Source organism: Pichia membranifaciens, assembly GCF_001661235.1.
Source record: "Pichia membranifaciens NRRL Y-2026 unplaced genomic scaffold PICMEscaffold_4, whole genome shotgun sequence".
Lineage (NCBI taxonomy): Eukaryota > Fungi > Ascomycota > Pichiomycetes > Pichiales > Pichiaceae > Pichia > Pichia membranifaciens.
In genome coordinates, this window is record NW_017566985.1 from 471385 (window position 1) to 492066 (window position 20682).

Genomic DNA, 20682 nt, shown 5'->3' on the forward strand with positions numbered 1-20682 from the left:
GTTTTTTTCCTTAAAGTTCGAGTTTCACCGATCACTTTTAAAAATTATCAATCGATACGACACATTCTCTTGCTTACGGCCTTTGGAGTTGAGCTAGGCCTTCGGACGGAAACAATACCACTAAGAAAATAGCTGCTGCCGACGCCGGATTATCATGGGCAAGGCCGTGAAGGGCCGGAGGAAGTTCCGTGAGAACTGGGACTTCAACACAAATCGTTTCAGAAAAAAGTTTCTGCTCCTCAAGCATCTCAGAGACACCAGGTTCAAGATATCCGACACTATGGCTTTGGCTTTAATGGACGAGGAGACGAGAAATAGAGAGGCAATTCTTAACGATTTGGAGCCGGTCGTTATCCCGCATAGTGTTTACGGCCCCGGAGTTAAAAAGAGTGTGAAAACATCAAGGACAAACTCGGAGAGTTCCTCCAGTCTACCACAAGCTTTTATACCGGCCAACTTGTCTCTGAACACCTCCCTTATTACCGACCAAACCAGAGGCTCGAATACAGCTACAAGGTCCGGCTCTATAGAGATGTGCCCAGCACACGTGGAGTACACACTGCCAACGATATCTGAGCTCGAAGAGACTGGGTTGAAAGAGTTCTATAACTCGTTCTTGAACAGTGCTACGTGGCAGATATCAAATTTGAACGTCAGACCCGGTGACGACCATTTTATCTTCTGGTTTATGGCATCCTCATATATTCCCTTGATCTGCAGTTGTTCGGGTCCACTATCCAATCTTTTCTCATTACTTGCCATCATCTGTCCATGGAAAATAAATAAGCATAATCCGTCTTTTGAACATGATCCCTTTTGGTGTTACTTGGTTAACTCTATTTCCATTGTCTTTGCCTTAATCTCTAACATTTTTTTGCTTTTGAACTACAGGAAAAAGATCAGATACACATACTGCCAGGTTATCTCCATCTCCGGATGGGCTATAGCATGTGTTATTTTGACAGTCTTAATTGTTGTCTATCACGTATGGTTTTACCGATACCATTATGACGAAGACTATATAATAGGCGAAGGCTTTTGGTTTGCCATCATAACAGTTACTCTCCATTTCACCAACTTTCTGATGCTACTTTTAAATGAGTTGGGGTTTCTCTTGAAAAAATATAAGCCTGTTTTCAATATTGACCAGGTGCAAGAGACATTGATTATTCAAACAACAGCAATGGCGGTGTGGTTGATCATTGGTGCCAGTATTCTCACAAGGCTCATAAACTTGGGTTTAGGTGATTCTCTTTACTACTGTATTGTTTCTGTGGTCACTATAGGTGAACAAGATGTTGTTTCAACTACAGATGTTGCTGCACAAACAGTGTCTGCTATATGGATTGTTTTTGGCTTGGTGATGTTTGGTTTGATTGTCACCAGTATTCGTAAAATGATGATTGATTTTTCAAGCTCTACTTTGTACTGGCATAGGCTAGAACGCTTACGTCGGAAATCTTTGGAAACACATCAAAATGAAACACGAATCAGTTCAACCAACCAGGAGTCATTTGTATTGATCAAAAACATCGCCAAATGGGCGTATACAATCCAAGGAGTGGCAGAATTAACGACATCAATCATTATTTTCATGTTTACCTTGATGGTTGGCGCAATGGCCTTATCAATACTTGAATCATGGCCCTACAAGACAACGGTTTATTTTTGCTTCTTCAATCTTATGACTTTAGGTCAGGGTACAGAAGCTCCAACCACTCCTGGGGGCAAGGCCATCTTTTGCGCTTGGGCTTTAGCAGCTATTCCGGTTATGACCATTTTAGTTTCCACCTCGAGTGATTTTGTATTCTCGAGGTTAACAGTCTGGGAAGAAGTACCGTTTTCTGATGCGGTTATCGAGTACTGTCTAAGTAAAAGTTTCCTAAAATCCTTAGGATATTTTCTCAAATCACGGCAATTGTATGCTTTGGATAAAGCTTCTGTCTTTGAGATGAAAAACAGTTCCATGCTTAAGGTTGATGACACAAAAAATCATGGTGATGATAATAATAATGATAACGTTGAAGATTATATTAACAACAACAATAATAATATCAACAATAATAATGATAATAATGATAAGGACAATACCCATGGCAATGACAGGGATGTGGAAATGGATAATACCCCTGGTATTAGGATTTCAGAATTCGATAGAGGCAAACACGACGTATTTGCAGATGTGCCTGTAATATGCCATCCAGCAGACATGCTATACAATGTGATCCTCGATTCAACTGGGGTGGATAACTTTGGGTTCATCACTTCACGGTCGTTTGTACGTTCCAACACTGCCACGATCCAACTTGCCAACTATTTCAGGGAAGGCGCTTATGTTAATCCAAACATTGATCAGCTGCACGAGTCTCGCCAAACTCTTGGACAGCACTTCAAGGACTTGGATTCGAAATTTGATGTTAATGAATACGAAAAAGCGTATGACATATACGCTACTGGTCAAAACCACGGTGTGATCCAGAAAGATCTCCGGATCATGACTGGTTTCAAAAAAAAGAACGATTTTGTTCTAAACAAACTCAGTCGTATCCAGGTTATCTTGTTGGAGCTACGAAGCGCGTTACATAAAGTTTGCACGAATTTGGACCACGAGTACTCATACCAGGATTGGGAAATCTTATTCAACATCACTCAAAGTGAAGAGGCGATTGAAGATAACCTATATTGGATAGAGTCGAGATCGCCGTTAGCCTTTCCAATGCACCAGCCAAAGTACTTCACGCTTCATTACATGAGACATCTAGAGCTTTTTTTGCAGCAGTTTGCTGCAGAATGGGACGAATTACCTATAGATGGAGAGAATATTGCGGATGACAACATTGTTAATGTCGACATCCCCGAAGACAACAGTACAGTACACGGTAAGAAATGGGATTGAGACGGAAGCGTTGTGGAGCGATGAGATAGTTACGCAGGCCAGAGAACGAGAATGCATGTATATTAGACAAGGGAGGCTGTTGCCGCCGAAGCAGAGAAGTTGTGTATCTTGATGTGTATAGTAGTAGTTTCAAATGAAAACAGCAGTAACGTTCCCCTCGCTGATAAGAGATCCGCTCCGCGTGGAGTTTCCTCTCGCGGTTTCCTTATCTGCTTGTTCATTCTTCGAGCTAAGGATACCGCCGAGGCTTCGAGTGTATATGATTGGGGGGACAAGGTCTTCGGTTGGCTAGAGCGAGTGGTGACCGAGTTTTGACCCCTAAAAGCATCTCTACTCTTTCTCCTCATACACTTGGTCCTTTTTTCATTTGGCCACCTTCTCCTCTGCTTTTTCAGCTAAAGAAATCTTCAACAAGTGGAGTTGCCATGATAAAAGATTTAGTATTCTTTATACTGGAAAGATACAGTACCGGATCGTTGTGTACCGGAGTAGCGGCGGTCACCATTTCTACGTTGGTCTTATGGGGAATCATTTACCCACTTTACTTCCATCCGCTATCAAAGGTCCCAGGCCCGACAATTTGTGCGTTGACAAGCTATTACATCCTCTACAAAACGTGGAACGAGGAGAGAAACAGATATGTTCAGGAGTTGCATGAGAAATACGGCTCTGTAGTCCGGATTGGACCAAACGAGGTTGACATCAATGACGTGGCCTATTTGAAAGAAATTTACATTGGCGATTACGACAAGACTTCGTTCTACTCCCAGTTTGTCAATTATGGCCAACCAAACACTTTTTCCGTCACGACCAAAAAGGAGCACACGCAGTCTAGGAAGGTCAGCCACAAGTTTTATTCAAAGAGTAATATATGCTCCCACGATATCATGCCCAAGATCGAAAAGGTAATGTCGGATACTCTTTCTGCTTTCGACAGGTATAATGGAAAATCAATTAACGTTTTTGTTCTCTTCTGCGATATGGCAATGGACGCGGTCACCTCTTTTTCCTTTGGAATAAACAACTACAAGTCCCTCCTCTCAGATCCATTTGGCAATGGGAGCATAATTGTAAATGACTTTGGTCTCCAATCCTCCTCATGGTTCTGGGTGACCCATATGCCATCGTTCTATGATTTGGTAGTGTCCAAAAAAGTCGTCGAAGCATCAAAAAGATGCTACGACTGGATTGAAAACCAGTTTGAATATTCTATGGGTCGCCTAAGCAATGACGAGGAAAAGCAAGAGAAAACTCTTTTGTCTGTCTATTTCGATTCGGTGCCAAGCTCTACTGAGGCCAAGCAAAAGAGTCAGGTTTTTGACATCATGAAAACAAAGTCAGAGTTTTTCGATCACATAGCAGCTGGGCATGTCACAACAGGAACGACGTTATCCTACTTATTTTACGAGCTTGCCAAATACCCAGAAATGCAAGAAAAATTGCGATCTGAAATTCTCAGTAAGATAAATAACAATGAGTCTACCGCACCGTCAAATTATGTGCCATTCAAGTACTCTTTGGTAGACAACGAGGACTTGTTGCCATACATGAATGCAGTCATACTGGAGACCTTTAGAGTGCATGCCGCCATCCCAGGTGAAGAGCCAAGGGTGGTCCCGGCAAAAGGGATGATATTCCGCGGGAATTCGACTGTTCCAGCCTGTAAAATACCAGCTGGTACAACGGTGGTAATGCAGCCCTGGAGCTTGCACCGTGTCTCTACATTGTTCCCCGACCCTGACAGATTTGATCCCGAGAGATGGCTCGACGTCTCTCCTGCCCAGCTCAAGCAGATGAAAGGTAACCTAATGCACTTTGGTGCTGGAGCCAGGATGTGCATTGGCATGAACTTGGCCACTACTGAAATCAAAATCATTGTGTCAAGTCTAATGGCTCGTTACAGAATTGAGCTGGTTGACAACTTCGACTACGATTATGATGGGGCTATGCTCGACATCTATACCACGCTTCCGCGTAGTGAGAAGATGATGCTTCGGTTTACTCCGCTGTAGCCTATGTATCGATAAAACTTGATATAAGTTAGATACGGCAACAGAAGCAGACAGGCTGTCCAAGGGATTTTGAATTTTCCCACGGAATTTCTCTCGTCCAGGAGATCCTAAACTTTTCATTTTCTCGTGATACTCACTCTTTTTTTTGTCCCGAAATTTTTTATTTTCCGTAATTTTTTTTCACTATAGGTCGGAAACGTTTAAACCCCATGTTCCTGCAATCTTTCCCCAGGTTTTTCCTTGATTTGGTTTTCCTTGAGATTTGATTAAGAGTGGCCAAAGCTTAATATTTGTATCAAAAGCCAACTGAAGATGTCATCTGATTTCATTCCAAACCTTGCCAACGAAGCTGTTCTGAAGGCTTCTGACCCAGTTCCAGAGGGTGCAGAATTTGTCCACGGAATCGACTATTCCAAGCCAAGCAGTCGTAATGCTACCGCCAAAGATATTGTGGAAGGCATGAAGAACATGGGGTGTCAGGCAAGCTCTTTGGCCAAGGCGTGCGAGATCATCGAAGACATGCGTGCATGGAGAGGTAAGCACATTGACGACTTGGAAGAACACGAACGCAAGGGCCAGTTTGATGAGAACGGATACCAAAAGACCACCATTTTCATGGGTTACACTTCAAACTTGATTTCCTCCGGCCTAAGAGACACTTTAAGATTCTTGGTGCAGCACAAGATGGTTGATGCGATTGTTTCCACTGCCGGTGGTATCGAGGAAGACATCATTAAGTGTCTTGCACCTACCTACATGGGCTCGTTCTCTGCCCCTGGTAAGCAGTTGCGTGACAAGGGTATGAACAGAATTGGTAACATGGTTGTCCCTAACGATAACTATTGTAAGTTTGAGGAATGGATGGTCCCATTGTTAGATGTCATGCTCGAGGAGCAGACTGCCTTTGCCGAGAAGGAGCAGGCTTCTGCTTTAGATGCAGGATTACCATTCTGGACCCCAAGCAAATTCATCGACAGGTTGGGTAAGGAGATCAACGACGAGAGCTCTGTTTTGTACTGGTGCCACAAGAACCAGATTCCAATTTTCTGTCCAGCATTGACGGACGGTTCCATTGGTGACATGTTGTTCTTCCACACCTTCCGTGCCAGTCCTAAGCAGATCAGATTGGACATTGTCGAGGACATCCGTAAGATCAACTCGATGTCGATGAACGCGTACAAGGCCGGTATGCTTATTTTGGGTGGTGGTTTAATCAAGCACCACATTGCGAACGCCTGTTTGATGAGAAACGGTGCCGACTATGCCGTCTACATCAACACGGGTCAGGAGTTCGACTGTTCCGACGCCGGCGCAAGACCGGACGAAGCGGTCTCCTGGGGTAAGATCAAGGCCGAAGCCAAGAGCGTCAAAGTGTACAGTGATGTCACTCTTGTTTTCCCATTGATCGTTGCTGCCACCTTTGCAGCCAAATAATGAGCAAACATGATGGATAGTTTCGTATAATCGTTTAGACTTCTTTACAGTACAATGGGACTTTAGATGGATACAATATATATTTAGAGGTTATATATTTATATAGGGAGACGTGGTAAATACACTAAATAAATAAATGGGTTGCTGACGAATCAAAATGTTTGTGTCGTGTTGTGTTGTATGAATAGATGACGGAGCGGCGGGTCGGTTCGGCACATGCTCATGCTCATGCTCATGCTCTTGGCGCCACCTTGGACTCCCAGGACTCGAACTTAGGTTTCGCCGTGTTGTACGGAACAAAGGCGCCCTTGGTGTACGTCCAGTTGATTGGGTGGTGTGCTTCAGGCACTAGATGTCTGACGGCCTTCTCCTCTGGCTTGAGCGCATTCGGTGGAGTGTCCGTACCGTACGCCAACCAGTAGTGCCAGCCCGGCTCCGAGTGGGAGGCGTCTGGTCTCCAAAAGTCCTTGTACTCGACCCATCTGGTTCTCATGTGGATCTCCATTGGGTCGTCTGTCTCGTAGTACTTGTTGCCGAAATCGTCTTCGCCAACGAGCTTGCCCGACTTCGTGTCATTCATGTATGCGATTTGACGCCCGGAACGCACGAGTCCGTTACGCCAGATGTTTCTGAGAGTTCTGTAGAAGGAAACAGACATGGTTGGCGTGTGTGGTCTTGTTCTGTACTTTGTTCTCTGCCTCTTCCTTGCCGATGCTCAGCTATCTCTGTCCCTAACCTATCAGAACCTTGTACATGTTTTTTTTACCTCTGCTCTCCCGCTTTCCCCTCATGCTACCAACGAGAGCACGTAAAAGAGAATTGGTAAGCCAGAGGGGGTGTCCCGGTGCACGGATGAACAAACGGCAAAAAGAGCCCGCGGTCGATCGACCCAGTTTTTGTAGAAAAACTGGGTCGATCGACCTAAATCCTATTAAGCTGTGTGGGAGTGGCTTCCCTGCTTCCCACGAGCAAGCGCAAGGCGTCCACAGCTCCAAACACGCCCAAGAGACCACCCTGTGGGACACAGCAACCTTCTGCGTCCGGTAACAGTCACCCACCCACCGGAGCTCGCCCCATCACCGGTGATGCCCCACCGGAGACCCACCGGAGTAGCCCGCCGGCGGCTAGCAGCCCCGGTACCGGTTTGACAGCACCGGCGAGGCGGCCGCCGCCGCGGCGCTGCGCTTCGAGAATTACTCACACAGGCCGCTGCCGGCGGCAGCGGCCAGCAGCGTCCAATTTTTCACGTTGGCCACTTTCTGACTCCCCCCCTCGGCTCGACGTATATAACAACCCCCATTTCCCTTGGACATCACAGACTCTCTTATCTGCTTCTTCTTTCTGCTTCTTTGCCCCTGGTTTTTCTCTCTCCTCTCTTCTCCTCTCTTCTCTTCTGTATTCACACACATACCCCCCTTTCACACAGGAAACATGTACAGAAACGCTGCTGCTAGACTTGCCAGATCTTCCAGATCCTCCACCAGAGCCCTCTCGTCGATGGCCAAGAGACCAACCTTGGTTGCGTCTGCTGCTGCTGGCGCCAACGTTGCTAGATCCAACGTCGGTGCTGTCAGAGGCTTGAAGAAGATTAACTTCGGCGGTGTTGAAGAGTTGGTTCACGAAAGAGCCGACTGGCCAAGAGAAAAGTTGTTGGAGTACTTCAAGAACGACACAATGGCCTTGATTGGTTACGGTTCCCAAGGTTACGGTCAAGGTTTGAACTTGAGAGATAACGGCTTGAACGTCATCATCGGTGTCAGAGAGAACGGTGCCTCCTGGAAGGCCGCCATTGAAGATGGATGGGTCCCAGGTGAGAACTTGTTCCCTATCAACGAAGCCATCGAGAAGGGTACCATTGTCATGAACTTGTTGTCTGACGCTTCCCAGTCTTCGACCTGGGCCGACATCAAGCCTCTCTTGACCGAAGGCAAGACCCTTTACTTCTCCCACGGTTTCTCCCCAGTCTTCAAGGAGTTGACCAAGGTTGACCCACCAACCAACATCGACGTCATCTTGGCTGCTCCAAAGGGTTCCGGTAGAACCGTCAGATCCTTGTTCAAGGAGGGCAGAGGTATTAACTCCTCCTACGCCGTCTGGAACGACGTCACCGGCAAGGCCGAAGAAAAGGCCATTGCCTTGGCTGTCGCCATTGGTTCCGGTTACATCTACCAGACCACGTTTGAAAAGGAGGTCTACTCCGATTTGTACGGTGAAAGAGGTTGTTTGATGGGTGGTATCCACGGTATGTTCCTTGCTCAATACGACGTTTTGAGAGAAAACGGCCACTCCCCATCCGAAGCCTTCAACGAGACTGTCGAAGAAGCCACACAATCCCTATACCCATTGATTGGTAAGTACGGTATGGACTACATGTACGACGCGTGCTCCACCACTGCCAGAAGAGGTGCCTTGGACTGGTACCCAATCTTCAAGGAAAACTTGAAGCCTGTTTTCCAGAAGTTGTACGCCTCTGTCAGAGACGGTTCCGAGACCCAAAGATCCTTGGACTTCAACTCCCAAGTCAATTACAGAGAAGAACTTGAGAAGGAGTTGGTCACCATCAGAAACATGGAGATCTGGAGAGTCGGTAAGGAGGTCAGAAAATTGAGACCAGAGAACAACTAAAGCTGCTGCCCTCTGAGTTCTGCCAGAGCCCAACACCACAACCACACATAGTCAGACGAATGACTTCCGGGCTCTGCAGACGCCCCAGCTGCGCCTGCAGCAACAACACAACCAAACCAAAAAAGGAGAGGATAGGCAAGGGAACACACTGGCCGCAGAGCTCTTGCGCCCCTCGCCGCCCCCTCCTCTCATGCATACACTATATTACTTTACTATATCGGAATTATAGTTTATTCTTATTTTACTATTGCTTGTTTCCAAGTTTCCTTGCACCCTCATCCATCTCCTGTCCATCTCCATTTTCCATTCTTCTCCGGGCGGGGCCCCCGAGCCCGACCCTCCGCAGCAGCGGGGGCGGTTGCGGCGTGCTCCTGCTCTTTTCTTATATTTATTCTTGATTGTATTTCTTGGTATAGCTTTTCTCGTGTTTAATGAATAAACAGCGTCTATTTTATGTGAACGGCGTCGGCGTCGCAGCGACACCCCGGGCGCAGCCGCAGCCGCAGCCTCGGCGTGTCCCCCGCACCCGCCCGTGGAACTGTGGAAACTGTGGAAAGTGGTGAGGGAAGCACCAAACGCCGACGACGTACATGTGCGGAGGCAGAGAGAGGCGGCAGGCAGGCAGACATAGGGTTCTTATCTGGAGGGCCCTGCTGCCGTCCTTCTGCTGCTCCCCGCCAACACCGCTGTCCCCACCCACAGAACACACACACGCACACGCACACGCACGCCCCACCCCCTCACACATGTCCATCCCAGAACCGAAGAACGGCACGCTCCGGCTAGGCTCGACGGCGCCGAACTTCACAACCGACACGTCCGTCGGCGAGGTGACCTTCTACGACTACGTCGGCAAGGACAGCTGGTGCATTCTCTTCTCGCACCCGGACGACTTCACGCCCGTGTGCACCACCGAGCTCGGGGCGTTTGCCAAGCTCGAGCCGGAGTTCGCCAAGCGAAACGCCAAGCTGATCGGGCTCAGCGTCAACGACAGCGACTCCCACCGCGCGTGGATCCGGGACATCGACGAGATCACCGGCAGCCGCTTGCAGTTCCCCATCATCGCCGACCCGGAGCGCAAGATCGCCCTGCTCTACGACATGATCGACTACCAGGACGCCTCCAACATCGACGACAAGGGCGTGCAGTTGACCATCCGCTCTGTCTTCATCATCGACCCGGCCAAGAAGATCCGCTTGATCATGACCTACCCGGCCAGCTGTGGCCGCAACACCGCCGAGGTCTTGCGCGCCCTCGACTCCTTGCAGACCTCCGACAAGCTCAGCCGCAAGATCACCACCCCGATCAACTGGGTCCCGGGCGACGATGTCATCATTGCCCCGAGCCTCTCCGACGCCGAGGCCCGGGCCCTGTTTCCGAAGTTCCGGGCCATCAAGCCCTACTTGCGCTTGACCCCGCTTTCGAAGGACCTCTCCCACGCCTGAGCCGCCTGAGCCGCCTGAGCCGCCTCCCCTGCCCCCAGCCACAGTATATTAGTCTCGTATAGCCCCTTTTCTCACAATCCCCACCCCACCCCCGAACAGGCAACATTCTGACTGCCCATTCATGTTCCGCCCGCCCGCTCTCCGTCCGCCCGGCAAGCCCTCGCCGTCCGCACGTGACCTCCCCCTCTCCTCCAAAGGGGCCCGCTGCCCTTTTAGTCTGTTTCTTTTCCCGCTGCCCCCGGGCCTATTTAGCCCGCACCGCTCTACGCCGGGCCGTTTCTTTTTCTCCCAAGGGGGCCTGTCGCTGCGGGCCGCCTATTTTTAGCCTGCCACCGCACCGCTACGACGCCCTCCCCTCCGTCGTCCCCGCCAGACAGAAAAACAGGGGCACCCCAGACAATGCCGGCAGGCCAGGCGCTCGTTCCGGCAGCACCCCTTTGCGTCGGTCTTTTCTGGTTGCCGCCGCGGCCTGCTGTGTTGTTGTTGTTGTGTTGCGCAGGGCTTCGGTGTGTTGTGATTTTGTGTTTTTTCGCCAGCCGCAACGCCTTTCCAGCACAACAGGTGCTGGCAGGGAGGGAGTGAGGGAGTGAGGGAGGGAGGGAGGAAGGAAGGAAGGAAGGAAGGAAGGAGAGGACCCTGCTCCGGACGTGCCCTGTTGTGCTTGCTGCGAGTCGTCGGCCCCTTGCTGGACGAGGTTCATGTCCACGTAGATACAGCCCGCCTCCCGCACACCCTATTAATAGACCCGCAGCCCGTTGCACGTCGCAGCTTCACCCTCCACCGCTGCGCCATCCACTCCTTCCAGCTCCCGAGACTGATCTGTCCCGCTGCCCTGTGTCCGCAAGACTCTCCTTTGGGCACCCACTCCTCGTTTGTCTGACCACCCGGCCTGCCCTCCTGTGCTGCGTGTACATTCGGCTGCCCGCCACCACCAGACGCTCCTCTGTCCCCAGCGCACACCAGGCCCCACTGCTCACCCGTCGAGCACGCCTACGTCTACATCTGCACCCACACCCACACCCACACCCTTCCACAAGCCCAGCCTGGTGACCTCTCCAGCACACAAGCTCGGCCCGCCACCACCGCCACCAACTGCCACGATGTTCCTGCCTACGCAACAGCAAGAACAGTCGGGCTACGCAGACGACTGCACCCTCTCACACAAAGAATACCGTCCCCACACAAGACACTCCCGCAGGAGCCGGCCAAGCTGGCTCCGGGTCCTGTTCGTCTCCACGCTGGCCCTCCTGGCTCTCTTCATCCTCCTCAACCCCCTCGTATACTCCGCCCTCCAGCGTAAGAACGCCACGCGTGACGACGAGAGCTGCAGCCTCCGCAAGCTTGCAAACTGCTCCTCCGACGCCGCCAGCTTCCTCTACAACAACTCCACCGACGACGCTCCAGAGCAACACGCCCCTAGAAAGAAAAACTTCATCCAAGCTCTCTTCTCAGGCGCCGCCGTGCACGAAAACGACAAGACCAGCAACGACAATACCAACAACAACAACAACAACAACAATAATCAAGACGAGTCAGAACTACAAGGCCTTGACATCATAAACCACGCCGACAGCATCATCCGCAATATCATGGAGGGCTCCAACAACGCAATCGTCCCTCGTTTCAAGTTGGAGAAAAGAGCAGATGATTTCAACACGACAACCCTGTCCTCCTCAGACACTTTCGCAACCCCCACCCCCACTACTTCCTCATCCCCAACTACTACTCCAACCACTTCCTCCTTCGACCCATTCTCCCCAACCACCTCCAGCACAACCACCTCCGACCCATCCCCCTCGCCTACCTCCTCCTCCTCATCCTCCTCGTCCGAAGCCCCATCTTCTTCGTCATCATCGACCTCAACCTCTCCTTCTTCCTCTTCTTCCTCATCCACCTCATCAGAAATATCTACCTCGTCCTCTTCATTTTCTTCTACCACTTCCTCTTTTCCCTCCTTCACCTCTTCTTCCTCCTCATTCTCATTAACATCTTCCTCTTCATCGTCATCCCCAGTACCTTCTTCAACTTTCTCATCCTCAACTTTCTCTAGCTCCTCATCCTCATTCAGCTCATTTATCCCCTCATCCTCCTCTCTGTCTTCATCCTCATTCTCGTCGTCTTCACTTTCATCATTACATTTGTCATCATCGTCGTCCTCACATTCTTCGACACATTCTTCAACCCTCTCATCATCATCTTCGTTCATACCCTCCTCTACAACATCATCTCACTCATCGAGTTCTTTTTCCATAATTCCATCGACAACGACCTCCTCATCCTCATCCTCATCCTCCTCATCTTCTTCTTCTACGCAACCACCAACAACAGCAACATCGAAGTACTCTTCAAATCATGGTTCGTTTATCGTTTTAGCCTCTACCACTCTAATCAACAGTGCAAGTACAGTGACTTACTTCCAGACAATAACGGCCACTCCAGTTGCTAATAGCACTGGTATTTCCCAAAAAAATAAAAATATTGCAATCGGTGTCGCCATTGGTATTGGTATCCCTGTGATCATCATAATTCTGATTATACTTCTGTTCCTATATCGTAGGAAACAAATGAACTCTGTTAGGAACTATGTTGATTCGAACGGTAGAGATGTCGGAATTGCCGTTGAAGATGGTAACCCTATCAAGAAAACTTTCCGTCGTCTATTCTATGGATTCCCAACCATAAACAATAACCCAACCCGTGGCGATTTTGACGACGATATGCCTGATGATATGATCAATGAACCAAAGCCTAACCTAAATACCAACTTCAATAACGATTATTCTAGCAACACAGGCTTTGTCGTTAATCGCCCAAAACCCTTACATCTAGTCAATAGTGGGTCTATAGCTGAAGATCACGACTCAGACTCGAGCTTAGATTTGGCGTCCGAGACCCAATCTCCGTATTCCATGCCAAAGGAAACCTTAGATGAAAACGACGATACTGGCGAGGCCCAGCATCCCGTCTTGGACACCGAAGATACAGAAGACACCGACGACATGGATGCTGATGAATATGTTCTAGCAGATTCTGCTTCACCAACTGATTCACACCGAGGTGACTTTCCACGTTTAGACCATGATACCAATAATACTTTAGAATGAACGTCACTAATCGTGTCCTACCCTAATCGTACTGACCTCAAATAGAGTCGGACGTTATCTTTGCATTATCCCCTACCCTTCATAGCATATCTTTCTTTCAGAGCCAAATAGGAAAAACAAAACTACTAAGCAAGAAAAGGAAAAAATGAATATACCTTATAGCCCACTCCCATTTTTCACTTTCTGATAATTTTTCGTTTCTGTTGTGTAAATAATATTTCTAATATCTTTTAATTCATAGCGTATTTATAATTTACTTATAATTTCCATTCTCCAAACTCAATTCTAAAAAGAAAAAATCAAAACTTTTAAGTAAAAAGCATGTATTTTCATATCATTTATTTAGATTACAGAGCTTTAGCAGTAAATTTAATAAATACAATCCTATTTTTCCTAGAAAGTCGAAAACAGTCAATATAGGTTAAGAAAGCAACGTCAAGTAAGTTGGAATTAAAACATAATCTAGAATTTAAATAGAAAAAACGACCGAAATTCCATAGAAATGGGCTATGTGATATTGTACTTAAATCATCATCATCAGTAACCCAAATGCCATCCCAAAAACAGCACCATTCTGCGGAAGCGTAACAACAGCGCCTGCTGCATTTTCAAAATATGATGATGATCCTGAGGCCGCTGGAACGGAAACTGTGTGTGAGGATGTGGACAACGAGTAACTACTTGGAGAGGTAATCTGGGATGCTACTATGGCCGAAGACGAGCCTGATGATGTCTTAGTCAGCGTTGTCAACAGGGTTTTTGAAATAGTTGACGTACCTTCCTCACTATCTGTCAATCCGGTTGACGAAGTAATAATGGATGTCACAGTAGATGCAGTACTCGACGAAGCAGTAGTGGTAGTAGTTATACACTTGCTATCTTCGCAATGAGTGGTAGTTACCAAGGTTGTTGAAAGAGCTGTTGAAACTGAGACAGGGGACGTAGGAAAAGCATGCGAGGTCGTTATAGTTGATGTTGATGTTGATGTTGATGATAATTCAGTTGGTTGCAGAGATGTTTCTGAAGAATCAGAACATTCTGTGGTTGCCGTAGTCGATGTTACAATTGTTTCTGTGGAAAGAAAGCATTTTTCGTCTTCACAATGCGTTGTAGTCAAAGTTGTTGTTGATTTGACAACATACGTTGACCCTGACGCTGTGCTTGTCAAAAGAGAGGAGGCTAAAGAGTCTAAGGTTGTTGAAGTTGTCGATACTAGCGGAATTTCAGAAGAGAATGTGGTACATTTATTATCCTCGCAATGTGTTGTAGTGAACGTTGTGATCGAGAATGTAGTCCCTTCAGGAGTTCCTACCGTTGAACTGATAACAATTGAAGGAGAGGATGTTTGGACTGAAGTCACATTTGTTGAAGAAACTGCCGTTGAATCTGAAGTAGTAGAAATAGGTGTCATTGTTGTTTGAGGAATTGTGGCAGAATCAGTTTTTGTAGAAGCCGAAGAGGTGGAACACTCTACTGTTGAAACAAGGGTTGTTACCAGAGTATTAGTTTTCAACGAGCATTTGTTTTCTTCACAGTGAGTCGTTGTAACAGTTGTAGTTAGAGTAGTTAAAATTGATGAGTAAGAGACTGAAGCCGATGTTTCAGAGAACTTTAAAGAAGAAACAGTAGAAGCAGGTGAGGAAGATGCTGTGTTTGAAATAATCGAAATTTCAGACGTTGTAGCAAAACATGTGTGATTTTCGCAATGAGTTGTAGTGATGGTAGTAATTGAAGCGGTATCTGATTCGGGAACTGTTGATGACGAGGATAGTACAGCTGGTTTACTTGACTCATTAGTTTTTGCCTCAGAGGTAGACGTAGAATTGGATTGGGTTGACACAATAGGAATTGTAGAGGTTGTAATGGTACATTTATTGTTTGAACAGTGGGTGGTAGTGACGGTAGTAGTAGAGATTGTAACTGTTTCTGGAGTTGCACCTGGGATTGTTTCGCTTGCAGTGGATGAAGTTTCATGCGTGACAGCAGTAATGGTCGATGGGGTGGTGACCAATGCGGAAGTAGTTGAAGAAGACACTGTTCCAGATGTGAAGGTAGCTGAAGTTAACGTTTTAGGAGTAACTGTTGCTGATGTAGAAACACTTAAAGAGGATGTGTCTGAAGTAGAAGATTTTGATATAGAATGAACCGTTTCACTTGAAGATTCAGTGATAGAAGTCAAACCTGTAAAAAACGTATTCTCAGAAGTCTTTGAAGTCATCGACGATGTTGAAAATGTGGATAATGTCGAGAAAGTTGAAGAAATCGGAGTTGTTAAGGATATCAATGTCGCCAATGTGTTTGAAGAAGCTGAAGATGTCGAAATGGTAAATAGGGTAGCAGTTGAAGACTTCGAAATGAATGAAGTGGTATACGTAGAGCCAGAGGACATGGTAGCTGAACTGCAGTAAGTCGTAAAAGTGGAGGTCGTGTAAGTGGTAGATAATGTACACTTCCCATTCTTACAATGTGTGGTTGTGACAGTGATTGTCGATTCCAAAGTTACTGGCACCGAAGGAGAAGCTGAAGTTAGTGGCTTTGAAATGAATGAGGTGGTATACGTAGAGCCAGAAAACATGGTAAAGGAGCTGCTAGATGCTGTAAAGGTGGAGGTGGCGTAAGAGGTAGATAATGTACACTTTCCATTCTTACAATGTGTAGTTGTGACAGTGATTGTTGATTCTAAGGGTACTGGTACCGAAGGAGATTTGGATGAAGAAGTTAGAGATGAAGGAGTTGGGGATCTAGATATTGAGGAGACTGTTTGCTGATTACTTGCCAAGCTTTCTGAGGTGGTGACTGAACAAGGAACTATAACTGAGCCGCTTGTACAGAGTGATTCAGTTTCCGTAAAAGTAGACCTCGTGTAAGGCCTCGTAGCTATCAACGTAGTTGGAAAGCTCGATGTTGGACAAATAACACTTGGAACAATATAATCGGTGACAGTAACCGTAGTTACGATATCCCCAGTAGTTATTGCTTGTAAAGTTGTTGAAGGCCCAAATGAGCCACTAATACCGGAGGGCATAGAACATGAGGTAGTTGTAAACCACACTAAAGTGTTCTTTATCAAAGTAGCCGAAATTCCTTTCAAGCAAAGTGCTCCTGTCAAAGAGTCACAACCAGTGATTAGTGTAGTCAAAGAAACTTTACTCGAGGTAACATCCGACGTGATACACCCAGAAGAGTTTGGACTTGACTTGCTTGAAATAGAAGATGAAGAAGCCAACTTTGGAGGAAAAGAAGACAAAGAAAACTTGGATGAGGTTGACAAAATCTTAGACGATAATTTTTGGCTAGAGAATGAGGATTGACTATAAGATGAGGAGTACGTTTTATGTGAGGAGTATCCAGTAGATGACGATGGGGCTTGAGATGAAAATTGGCTATGCGACAAAGATGGTACGCTTGATGAATCTAAGGATAAAGCTGATGTGAATGAAGAAGATGATCCAAAGTATGATGAGGATTGACTATAGGATTTGTATTGACTGGAAGAGAAAGATGAAATGGTTGATAGTGATGGCTTGAAAGATGAAGACAAAGTATAAGGAGGTATCATACTCGAAGGTATAGTGTATGAAGAGAGTTTAGTAAGTGATGAAGAGGGGTAAGTTGAAAATGGGAGGGACGATGATATTGAATGTTGGAAGGATGACGAATGAACTGAAGAAGATGGTATAACTACTGAAAAAGTCGATGATGGAGTATAAGACAATTTTGTAGGAGCAGAGGAAGATAAAATTGAAGATGTCAAAAATGATGAGATACTGGAAGGACAGACAAAACTTGGAACCACAGCATTGAAAGCTGTGATTACAGAGTATGTGGTCAGCCCAGTATAAGTAAACAGAACAGGAGTTAATCCAAAGGAACCAGTAAATTTTGGAGGTGCATAACATGAGGTCGTTGCAATAGCGATATTAGTTGTCCCAACAAAAACATCTGAGGAGCCAATGATGCAAGTGACTTCCTCAGAAGCACCAGGACAGATTGTAACATATGTTATTGTACTTGATTCGCTAGGGACAGATGAGATATATGGTGATTTAGAGTATAGAGATGACGAGAGTGTAGTGGATGGTTGGGTAACATACGTCGATGAGGAAAACAATGACGAGGCAGGCGAAGCAGAAGAAACAGTGGTTGGAGTTGCTGGTACAAAAAATGATGATGACGTTAGTTGAGAGGGTGAAGTAAGTGGAATTGGAGGAGTAGAAGATGGAGATGGCACCAGCTTTGTTGAAGAAAATGAGAGAGAAGCAGGACAAACAAAGTCGGCATGATCACAGTTTGTAACAACGAATGTTGAAGAAACATCATTTAGACCAACAAGCGCCGTAGATGCATGACATGAGAAAGATCCCGTTGCACCATCTGGAGCACCACAAGATGTTGTAAATACGGTGACTGTGTAGCTGTTCTGCTGAGGAATATAGGTGGGCTGAACGTTACATTCTGCAGATAGGGTTCCGACGGGGCATACTGGCGTCGCCCATGTTGTTTTATCGCAGTGTGGGCCATCATCACAATGAGTGAATGTTGAAGTAGAAATTGAGGGAACAGTTGAGCTAGCTGTAACAGTTGGTAAGTACGCCATAGCACATTCGTTTAGCGTGTAGCCGACGGCGGTGGTAGTTTGAAGAGAAGCATAGGTGGAGTTTCTGCCAGTAGAATAAAAGGTCAAAACAGTTGTAACAGTTGTTTTGACAATTGGATCACATGGATCATCTTTCTTATGAAGTTCATTAGGAATTGCTAGAGAAGCAACGTTTGTAAGCCGTAAGAGAAGTTGTAGAATTATGAAGCTGAGTAAATTCATTTTGGTAGCTGTGATGGTGAATTTAGAGGCCTTAAAATTTGAAATAATTAAATGACGAAGTCTAGTGTGTCGTCATATTGCTTTGTAGTGCAAAAGAATAAGTCACATCTGAAGAAAGTTGTTCAGTTATAAGTACTTGTTGCAGACTCTTCTAAAAATTAAAGGTGATGTTGATGATGAACCACGGTTGTTTCAGGTGAGGTCCGGAGAAGGAAACAGTCTACCATCAACAGGCTCGATGGCACGTATAATCCCATTGTTCCAATGATTCAAAATCGCAAACGTTCCAGCACGTAGTTGAGGCATCGGACAATCAGTTTCTGGATTTGAAACTATGCCATATTTTCCTTTTGGTGCCTAGTATGCGCAGGACATAACTACGAGGTTGCAGGTTCGAGTAAGTAAGGATGCGAAAACATGTTTCGCAAGAAAACTCGTATATCCTATTTGGGAAAGTTCAATGAGGTGAAAAAAAACACAGAAATAACCAACCCGTTGCTAGCATAGAAAAACCAAACTGAGTGAAGGCGTTCGGTGTACCCTATGTTTGGTTCAATGACTAAGATGGGCTAAACGTCACCTTGATAGGGAAATTTTTCTGCAACTTATGACACAGAATTGCAATGCGTAGAACGATCTGGCTCTGGAACTAGCAAAACGTTCCTAAGGGTAGCTTCTTTTGTTTTCGGTAGCAGAATTGTTACAGACATACACAATAAATTAAGAATACGGAAACTACGATTCTATTATAGTATTGTGCAAGGCTGATATTTTTCTGCCTGCACAAACTTTGCAACAACTCACAACTAAAGCTTTGCTTTTGGTAACCTTCTGAAATTGTAGTCCTCAGCGACGGACATAATCTGCTTGGAATACACTCGGCTACCTTCCAAACCTTCCTGAAGTCCATTTGGGTCAGAAGAAAAGTCTTCTGGCCTTCTCCAAGAAAACAGGTTTGTATAAAGATTTTCACGACCTTCGATTTTGTCGACCAAAAACTGACCGAGGACGGGTAACATCTTGAATGCATGACCAGAACCCCCACATGCGACAAACAAATTCTTTTTGCCAGGAACAAAATCATAAATATAATCATTGTTTATAGTGTCTGTGTACCACAAAATTTTGCTTTGCCATTCTAGATCCACCAAGTCAGGAAAGAAAATGTTAAGCCACTCTTCTACCTGCCCTACAATGTTTTTGGTTAGATACTTAAAAGGGGGAGAGCTAATTGCAGTTTTAGGGATCGAGACCACTCTTCCGTCTTTAAGGACTTCAGGGTTGGTGTACTTAGTTTGTCTAATAATAATCTTCATGTATCCTTCGGGTTCCATGCACGGAAACAAAAACAACCCACCCAAATGCTCGTGTTCCCTTGAGTGTCCAGATTTCCATGCCAGCATTGGAAAATTTTTGGATGAATACTTCACTTTCAAATCATTGCGGTAATCTGGAATCTTACAAATTAGGACATTTCCAGCTGTAGCCTCATTGATGCCTGTTAATTCTGGAACAAGCTTTGTAGACCACGGCCCACAATTTATAACAACAAGATCACTAAAATGCTTCTTTCCATCTTCAGTGATTATACCTTTGATGTCAGTATTGTTATTGCAGATGTAATCCTTGAATGTTCCTTTACAGCCTCCAAGAACAAATTTGACGCCCATTGACCTACAGAGGTAGCTTGCGTATTGCAAACATCTCGACGCATACAGTATGCCTGAACTGGAATCGAATGCACCAACCAACTGAGGGATTTTGTGTTTTTTGAGTTGTAGTGCAATCTCCAGTTTAGGACCATATCCTGCAGCTCTTGCCCTTTTAAGATCGGCCGGATCGTTCATATCATATCGCAATGCTCCAAGACCCTCCTTTATGTAGTTTTCCATCGAGGCCTTTTCCTCCCAACCAAAAATATCATCAATCTTCAATGTCCCACACATATCCAAAAGCTGCAGTCCTGTGAAATTTTTAGCCTCATCTTCAGGTAGTAATTGTATATCTCTGTTCCATTTTTGCCAAACATCCAAAGCTTGAAATGCAAGGTCCTGATAGTGCTTTTTTTCTGCATACTGCGCCCTGAACACTTTATTTATATCAGCGGAGGCAGTATCGGAACCCCTCAATAAGGTAAACCTTTGTGCCTCAAGGTCCAATCTGTCAAATACAGTAACATTGGTATATCCGTTACTTGCAAGATGCAGGGCGTTGGATAGGCCAAAAACTCCTGAACCAACAAGAATAATTTTAGAATCTTTCTTAAGAGTACTCATGATATATGAATTGTGAAGTTGTTTGCTAAGAACTTAAAGTCCAAGGGGACATCTGCAGAGTGATGAATTTG

At 46.0% G+C, this 20682-nt stretch overlaps 8 protein-coding genes across 8 annotated transcripts; 5 read left to right on the forward strand and 3 right to left on the reverse strand.

Annotated features, from left to right (window-relative positions):
• Positions 1–154: 154 nt before the first annotated feature.
• PICMEDRAFT_73229 (hypothetical protein) lies at positions 155–4908 on the forward strand (the record flags this gene model as incomplete). Its single annotated transcript, XM_019164415.1, has 2 exons — positions 155–2879; positions 3389–4908. The coding sequence occupies 2 exons, from the start codon at positions 155–157 to the stop codon at positions 4906–4908; spliced, it is 4245 nt and encodes a 1414-aa protein (XP_019016827.1).
• Positions 4909–5220: 312 nt separating this feature from the next.
• PICMEDRAFT_73230 (hypothetical protein) lies at positions 5221–6342 on the forward strand (the record flags this gene model as incomplete). The annotated part of the gene is made up of 1 exon (XM_019164416.1): positions 5221–6342. The coding sequence occupies one exon, from the start codon at positions 5221–5223 to the stop codon at positions 6340–6342; it is 1122 nt and encodes a 373-aa protein (XP_019016828.1).
• A 232-nt stretch (positions 6343–6574) lies between these two features.
• PICMEDRAFT_73231 (hypothetical protein) lies at positions 6575–7000 on the reverse strand (the record flags this gene model as incomplete). The annotated part of the gene is made up of 1 exon (XM_019164417.1): positions 6575–7000. One exon carries the CDS (start codon positions 6998–7000, stop codon positions 6575–6577), a length of 426 nt encoding a protein of 141 aa, XP_019016829.1.
• Positions 7001–7773: 773 nt separating this feature from the next.
• Positions 7774–8967, forward strand: PICMEDRAFT_34621 (hypothetical protein; the record flags this gene model as incomplete). Its single annotated transcript, XM_019162897.1, has 1 exon — positions 7774–8967. The coding sequence occupies one exon, from the start codon at positions 7774–7776 to the stop codon at positions 8965–8967; it is 1194 nt and encodes a 397-aa protein (XP_019016830.1).
• A 746-nt stretch (positions 8968–9713) lies between these two features.
• PICMEDRAFT_73233 (hypothetical protein) lies at positions 9714–10412 on the forward strand (the record flags this gene model as incomplete). The annotated part of the gene is made up of 1 exon (XM_019164418.1): positions 9714–10412. The coding sequence occupies one exon, from the start codon at positions 9714–9716 to the stop codon at positions 10410–10412; it is 699 nt and encodes a 232-aa protein (XP_019016831.1).
• Positions 10413–11512: 1100 nt separating this feature from the next.
• On the forward strand, positions 11513–13516 carry PICMEDRAFT_12180 (hypothetical protein; the record flags this gene model as incomplete). The annotated part of the gene is made up of 1 exon (XM_019159895.1): positions 11513–13516. The coding sequence occupies one exon, from the start codon at positions 11513–11515 to the stop codon at positions 13514–13516; it is 2004 nt and encodes a 667-aa protein (XP_019016832.1).
• A 350-nt stretch (positions 13517–13866) lies between these two features.
• PICMEDRAFT_144091 (hypothetical protein) lies at positions 13867–18704 on the reverse strand. The gene has a single exon (XM_019160360.1). The coding sequence runs from the start codon at positions 18333–18335 to the stop codon at positions 14040–14042; it is 4296 nt and encodes a 1431-aa protein (XP_019016833.1). The 5' UTR covers positions 18336–18704; the 3' UTR covers positions 13867–14039.
• A 437-nt stretch (positions 18705–19141) lies between these two features.
• On the reverse strand, positions 19142–20611 carry PICMEDRAFT_73236 (hypothetical protein; the record flags this gene model as incomplete). Its single annotated transcript, XM_019164419.1, has 1 exon — positions 19142–20611. One exon carries the CDS (start codon positions 20609–20611, stop codon positions 19142–19144), a length of 1470 nt encoding a protein of 489 aa, XP_019016834.1.
• Between the last annotated feature and the right edge of the window lie 71 nt (positions 20612–20682).

Excerpts from the sequence above, each read along its gene's own strand:
- PICMEDRAFT_144091 (XM_019160360.1), bottom strand. The coding sequence starts at position 18,335 with ATGAATTTACTCAGCTTCATAATTCTACAACTTCTCTTACGGCTTACA.